General features: G+C 36.4%; 1 protein-coding gene across 3 annotated transcripts; it reads right to left on the bottom strand.

Moving 5' to 3' along the window:
- Positions 1 to 787: 787 nt before the first annotated feature.
- On the bottom strand, positions 788 to 6,851 carry LOC110007574 (histone acetyltransferase HAC12). Of its 3 annotated transcripts, none has more exons than XM_020669222.2 (4): positions 6,727 to 6,851; positions 5,055 to 5,255; positions 3,034 to 4,911; positions 788 to 1,364 (listed from the first exon to the last, which is right to left on the bottom strand). In XM_020669222.2, exons 3-4 carry the CDS (start codon positions 4,363 to 4,365, stop codon positions 1,167 to 1,169), a joined length of 1,530 nt encoding a protein of 509 aa, XP_020524881.1. In that variant the 5' UTR covers positions 4,366 to 4,911; positions 5,055 to 5,255; positions 6,727 to 6,851; the 3' UTR covers positions 788 to 1,166. The 3 variants fall into 3 exon arrangements, with proteins under 3 accessions (XP_020524881.1, XP_020524874.1, XP_020524869.1); XM_020669215.2 differs by having other exon boundaries at positions 6,627 to 6,793; XM_020669210.2 differs by lacking the exon at positions 6,727 to 6,851 and having other exon boundaries at positions 5,055 to 5,932.
- Between the last annotated feature and the right edge of the window lie 574 nt (positions 6,852 to 7,425).

A 7,425-nucleotide genomic window follows, 5' to 3' on the forward strand; every position in this document is an offset into this window, starting at 1 on the left:
CGGTCAAATGTTAAATATGTCAGCTTGAATACTTTATGAAGCCCGAGAAATTTTGTAGATAATTTAGCCCATTTAATTGTACATTTTCAGTTATACAATTGCAAAACATTGCACATCTCCATCCATTTGATTTACATCTAATAGCCGAAACTGGTTGTGATCTCTTTATACTACAGATAAATTATGTCATTATATATCTTCCCCCCAAAAAAACATCTTCTTTAGTCAACCTTGCTTGATCCATATAATACTGATTATTTTTATGGAAATATATACAGTGAGACCATTTACTTTTGATATAAGGAGGTCACAATTGTCATCGACTGTTACATTTGAGATCAGGCGGTTGATGGTGTGTTATTGTTTGGGCACAAAGTCCGAAACAAAATCTCTTGAATGTTATCGTACAATTTCATCTATTGGATTTCACATTCAATGGTCAAAAGTAATTATGACCTCCTTGTACAAAAAATAAATGGTCTCATAGTAACAATATTTATTTTATTTCTACCATAGTTTTTTTGGAAAGGATAGGTAATATAAGTAACATGGAGTAGCCAACACATGCAAGTACGTGCTTATAGTACTAGATTAAGCGCAAATCAATCCCTTAAAATATAACTTTCATTGAGGTCCTTTTCGATTTCCAAGAAGATTGGATGTCATATTTTCACCTATATACAGTCACTAAAGTTGAATCACTAAATATCAATCAGTTCTCCAAAATCCTATTAAAAATCCAAAAAACAAGTAAATCAATCCAGATAAAAAGACATGCAACTCAAAATTGTAAGAACTATAACTTGATGACATTAAATTAAACCAATATTTACAAGGCAGTTTACTAAGAACAAAATTTTACAACTGCCAATCAAACATAAACCTGGTGATTGATCCACCACACTGGGTCCTGGTCTAGATCCACCTCTATGCAACATATAATAGGAAACCCAAAATGGCTTCTCTCTGAACTTTACAGACATGATACAACTTAGCAACATATTATAACAAGAATTTCATAAGAAACACAAACGTATCCAATGAACCCCTTTTTGCTCATGTCCTTATTTTCCACTTCATTCTTGGCTACATATAGTTGTCCTTCAGTTGATGACCATGATTCCTATCACTATCTCTTTGCCACAATTGTCACATATGGGCGATCCTTACAAATCTAACAGTGACCTAGGATTATGACAATTGTCACATATGGGCGATCTCTTGACTAGAAGACCACATTGATTACAATACACATCAGGTGGTGCAAAAGAGAGCTTCTCCATACCACACATCTGGCAAGAGCTTTGATTCGCAGAACTCTCCATTGCTTGGCAATGTTCTGCCTTTGAATTAGTCTTGATGGACTGGAAACATGAAAAAGTTAGTGAATCTGAAACTTATCACTTGCACTAGGACATTTCAAGAAGTAACTACCATCTGGACGAAAAAGGTGACATGTTTACACTTGAATATCAGAATGACTACAATGTTATGGAATGAAAAACACCAAATAATTAATGGAGCAAGCTATCCAACTATAAAAACATGATTATAAAGCCCGATATATAAATTCCTAGAAAAATGCCCATTTATCCCAGGACACCGTCATCTGCCAAAAGAACTGTCAACCTTGTGGCCTGGCATAATAAACACAATCATATCTTCCTCAGACCTTAATACCAAAACATGGCCCTCAATTACCTAGGCGTCTATGAAGGAAGAGTTCAAGGCCAACAGATTAAATAACACATTACCCATTAAGTGTATTTTTATCAGTAAAGAAATATGCATGTCCATTTACATGCGATGCAACATCACATGTAAATTATACACAGATAAGTGAAATTAAGTTACCAATGAAAAGAAAAGTACAATTATATCCTACAATGTAAAATATTAATGTGCTCATTTTTCGGAAATCTACTAAGAATTCTGCAAAAGACATCTCAATCTGACAAAAAAACGAGGGCTAGTTGGCATAATTTTAACCAGGAGACAGCTCACAGTTCCTTTAATCACTTAATGGACTGGATCCATCTCAGGAATTGCGCAAATGAGATTAATGCCATAATTAGAAACCCATGTGCATTATCTACATGCATTTTTTCATGACACGTACATAACCACATCGAAGTCAGGCTTATGAAAAGAGAAACTGGTTTGGCACATGACCAAATTCCATAGTGATCATAGCAATCCAAATGGTCCTGTGCAACCAAAACACAGCGCATTCTAGAAACTTAACTACTGCATATTAGAAGTCATAAGGAAGCCACAACACAGCTGGTCCTTATGACATCTTCGAAGAGAGGAATCAAACTACTTCCTCGAAAGGAAATCTGTAGAGTGGAGAATCATACTTTGACCCCATTCTAGAAACTCAATGGCTGCATATTAGAATCCCAAAGATGCATGTGTCCGATATCGAGCATGTTGATGAATGCAATTTAGACAATAGTATCGTATGGCTCTCATGAGGAATATGTATAATTAAACATGCTATTCAAACTTCAGAGAACTCACAGGAAGACCTCTGTATGGTGGAAAATTGGTGCCACAAGAGGATCCGACAATCATTTTATATACTGTGTTCAAACTGAATAATCCTAAATAGTGTATATTGCTTTGTAAAAGAAGAAGTACGATATCCTGGAATATTGATAATCAATTATCTTTAGATACTAAACTGAAAAGCCCCACAAATATCTAACTACCTTGAGAGTCTTATCTACTTATGCACCATAAAAACGTGGTAGAATACCTCATTCACAGATAAAAGAAAGTAGACTACTGGTGGCAAAATCTTTAGGACAAGGCAATAAACCTATCAAATTTTGCAATTCAAGAGAGAAACATGTAAAGCTTGCTTTTGCAATCAACCTAAATTATGACAATCTCATTTATTTACTCTTAAGGTTGAGATAGTTCAGAATAGAAGTCCTCAAAGAAACATAATGCATGGATTCCCTTCCATAGCAATGATGTCAAGAAGCATGAAAAGTAGGTCACTATCCCTTGAGAAAGAATACTAACCAGACCAACGCACTGCCTGAGGGAGTTGATATGATCAGTAATTTGCTCTGGGGTGAAAATTTCAAGCAAAGAAGCACCTTGTATCTTTTGCTTCCCGTGCATGGTTCCTTCTTCACAATCAGCCGATGAGATAGCAGGCTCCTGGTTCATTTCCATCTTGCACATGTTGAGTTCAGTGAGATTTTCACAGGTGATTTGTGATGATAATTCACCTGAGGATATTAAAGGAATACCTTCTTTCACCTCAGTAGTGTGCTCCATACCATTGTTCATTTTGTTCCCTGGAATCTCATGACCAAAGGTTACGGAACTTCCCATCTTTGTTGCTGTATCCTTAACTACGACAAAACCAGGCGTAGTGTGCTCCATACCATTGTCCATTTTGGTCCCTGGAATCTCATGACAAAAGTTTGGGGAACTTCCCATCTTCATTGTTGTATCCTTAACTACGACAAAACCAGGCTCTTCGATTTCAGCAATTGCTTTTACTGGAACTTGATCACAAAACTGTGATGTTTGCGATAAAGGTTCTGGTGAAATACATTTTGTCGGTAAGTGCTCAAACTTCATTCTTTTTAATGGAGGCTGCAGATCTTCTGAAAGCACAGTGCTCAGAATCTTGGGACTGCAACATTTAAGCTCTTTCCTATTTTGCATTTTTGTCCCTGGATTTCCATGAGCAGATGTCAAGGAACAATAAAACAACCTTGGAGTATCTCCAAGTTCAACAACAGCAGGCCCTTCATTTTGAAAGCTCTCTTCTACTTTCTCAGGATCAGAAACCTCTGGTATTGAGGCAACAGGTTCTGGCAAGAATTGGATTGGTGAAGAATGTTCGGCCCTCATTCTTTTTGGTGGATATTGCACATCTCCCAAAGGCTCAGAGCTCAGAGCTTCTTTACTGTTCCTTGTCAAATCTACCTTCCAAAAATCCAACGGCTGGTGAAAAGATATCAATATGCGAACACGACTACAAACAAGACAATCTTGGTCGCTACAATTGCAATAGAGCCCCCACAATTTCCTCAGTCGACGACAATAAAGAAATGGGCACTGAATTTGTTCACAAATAGAAATGTGCATCCAAATCCTTTGGGCATATGCACATAGATAAAATGAGCACTGGCCTGCTGGAGCTGAACATGTGCTGCCATGGTGCAAAAAAACTAGCCATTCAAAGCATTTCGAAGCTTCACTAGCAGGATGTTCAAGCATTTGGTTTTGAGGAGAGGAAGCCTTTGACAGGGGGCATTTCATTGAACCATTAGATTGTGCATTCAAATCTTCTCCATGTGAAGGAACAGATTTTTCTAAGAACTTCTTCACTGCCATGCTGCTTCATCAATGGAGAATGTGAATGGTAGGAGCCAGTGCATATACTGTCCAAATGCATATCCAATAGTCCCTGCTTTGGTTCTTCTCCCAGGAATCCAGAAGTTGAGTCACTGAGGTGATTTCTTGATTGGAATCTTCTTTCTTTATGCGACAACATTGTTTTTTGAGGCATAAATCGGTGACCCACTATGTGACATTCATTCATGGGATTATTCCCCCAATGATTTTGTTGATAGCTAGATGGGCTTTCATAAATCAAATGTTCCTGATGTTGATCTTGTTGACCAATATGTGGCTTAGCTTCTGATAAGCTGAAATACTGAGGAGCATTCAAATCACCATCAGGAATCCCACTGCTGTTTGCGGTCAATGAGTTGGGTTCTTGATTGATCTCTGATACAGTATGAGATCCTCCATAAAAGCCCCCTCCATTGAGAGCCTTCACAACATCGAGATCATCCAGCTGAAGCAGTTGTGTAAAAGTCATGTTTTCCAGTCCATTAAAGACTCCTCCATTGAAGGCCTCCCCATTATCAAGTGACCCTGCAATGAAGGTCCCTTAATTATATCAGACCGAAGCATACATTTGTGCCGTAATCATACACACCATCAATTCACCAACATAACAGGGTGTTTAGAAGATAAAAGTGTAAAACAGAAAGGAATGATGGAAAAGAGGAACTTACCACCCAATTGTTCTTGATCTTGTTGACGAATTGGTCCCTTCGCTTCTAATGAACTGACATACTGAGAAGCATTCAAATGCCCACAAGGAATCGCACGGCTGTTTTCTGTCAATGAGTTGCATTCTTGATTCATCTCCGATACAGTAGTAGCCCCTCCATTAAAGACTCCTCTATTGAAGGCCTCCACATTATCAACTGACCCTGCAGTGAAGGGTTTTGTAATTATCTCAGGTATAAAAAGAACCAACAGAACCATCCAAGAAAAACATCTGAAGCATGCTAATTTCGAGTAACTCTGCTACCAAGGGTACCTCAAAACACTCAGATGAAAGAAAATTGAAGAAAATGAAAAGACTCAAGGGAGACATCAAATAAATGTTCCAAAAGATACTTCCAGATACTGCAATGAAGGTTTATTTAGATCCATCAGATAAAAGCAAATTTAAAAGAAGATGAAAAGAAACAAGGGAGCTATACAAGAATTCAAATAACTTTTGCCTCAGGGATTCCTTAAAAGACTCATGTTAAAGCAAATTATAGAAAATGAAAGAAACCAAGGAAACCATCTAATAATGTTTGCAAGTTACTCTGCAGTGAGGAATTATTTAAAAATATCACGTAAAAGTAAATTCGTAGAAACTGGGAATCAAGGGAGGAACCATCCACCGAAATATTTCTAAAAGCACAAACAACTTTACAATGAGTGTTTTTATAAGTCTTTGATAAAAGTAAATTTGAGAAAAATAAAATAACCAAAGTAACCAGGAACCGTGCTCGGGTTTGAGTTGTTCGTTGTTCATGATTGGAGCACTACATTCTAAGTTCGATTTCTACCACTGAACTCCCAAAAGAGAAAAATTAATAATAATAACCAAGTAACCATACGAGAAGTCTTGCATCCACATGCTCATTCAAGCACCTGTGCAACAGAATGATCTCTAAATTCATCAGATAAGAGGAAATTCCAGAGTTAAAAGAACGAAGAGAACCATCCATGAATTATCTCTGATATGTGTTAAATTCAACTAACCTTGCAATGGATGTTTCTTTGATAAGCTAGATTAAAAGAAAATTCAAGAAAATATAAACAATCAAAAGGAAAACCATGGATATTTCTGAATTCTGAAATATCCTAATCTCAAGTTACCCTGTAATAGTGTTCCTCCAATAACCTAAGATAAAAAAAAAGTATATTAAAAAAGAATGAAACAAGCCATCTATGAAACATTCTAGTTTAAAGTAATCATACAAATAGTGATTCTTTACAGTACTAGGTGGAACCTAATTCGAGAAAAAGAACTGAGGGAGCAATCCATAAAGTATTACAGAGACATGCAAATTTTAAGTAAACCCATAAATATATCAGCTCAAACAAGTAAATCCATTTATTATCTTCAAAGCATGCTAAATTCAACTAAAACTTGCAACAAATGCTTTTCTTTAAATAAGCTCAAATAAAACCAAATCCAAGAAACATTCAAGAGTATTCCTAAAATAATTTGAAATAAAAGCAAATTCAAGAATCAACAGAATAATTCATCTCCAATAAAAATATATAACCATCCATGACACCTTCTAGTTTGAAAAACTCATCTGATTTTACACACTAAGAATTCACCAATTTTCTTTCAGAGAATTCTCTCAATCTCTCTCTCTCTAGGTTTTCAAATACCCCAAAACTTCGTAACTTTCTAGGATATGTTCTCTGTAAATTTCTCTCTCTCTAATTGCCTCAGCTTGAATTTTTAGTTTTTTGTCACTATTATCTAATCATCAATATATTGTAAATAAAAGAATGGGGCGGGAATAAGTATCCGTGAGTTTGATGTAGTGGCCAAGGACTTAGGAGAGAGAGAACACCCAATAGTTGGGCAGAGAATAGGTACGATCGGGTCGGGTCCACTAGATCTAGGTTTGGATCTGACAAGGATACATCGGATCTTGATCCGATTCTAATCGGATCTAGAATATTTGATTTCAAATTTAAATCCAAAAAGTATACATGAGATCTGGATCTAGACCCGATCGGAACCAATAAAATTTTATATCTATAAAATAATATATAAAAAAAATATTATATAAAAAAATATATAGTATTTTAATAAAAAAGTCGGATCATGATCTAATCCACATGTACCCAGATCTGATCTAAAATACGAATTTTGGATCCGGATCTGACCTTTCAAATCCAAATCTTTGATCCATACATGGATATAGATAAAGACCGAAATTCGAGTTTCGAATCCAAACCGGGTAAATTCTCAACCAATTGAGAGAAGCATGTGTATAAGGAAAAAGAGAACATCCACTAAAGATAGTAGAGATGGCAACTGGCCAACCCTGGCCCTAGCCCTATAGGGCGGCACACCCG

Source organism: Amborella trichopoda, chromosome 7, assembly GCF_054954075.1.
Source record: "Amborella trichopoda isolate Santa Cruz 75 chromosome 7, AtrichopodaSantaCruz75HAP2 v2.0, whole genome shotgun sequence".
Lineage (NCBI taxonomy): Eukaryota > Viridiplantae > Streptophyta > Magnoliopsida > Amborellales > Amborellaceae > Amborella > Amborella trichopoda.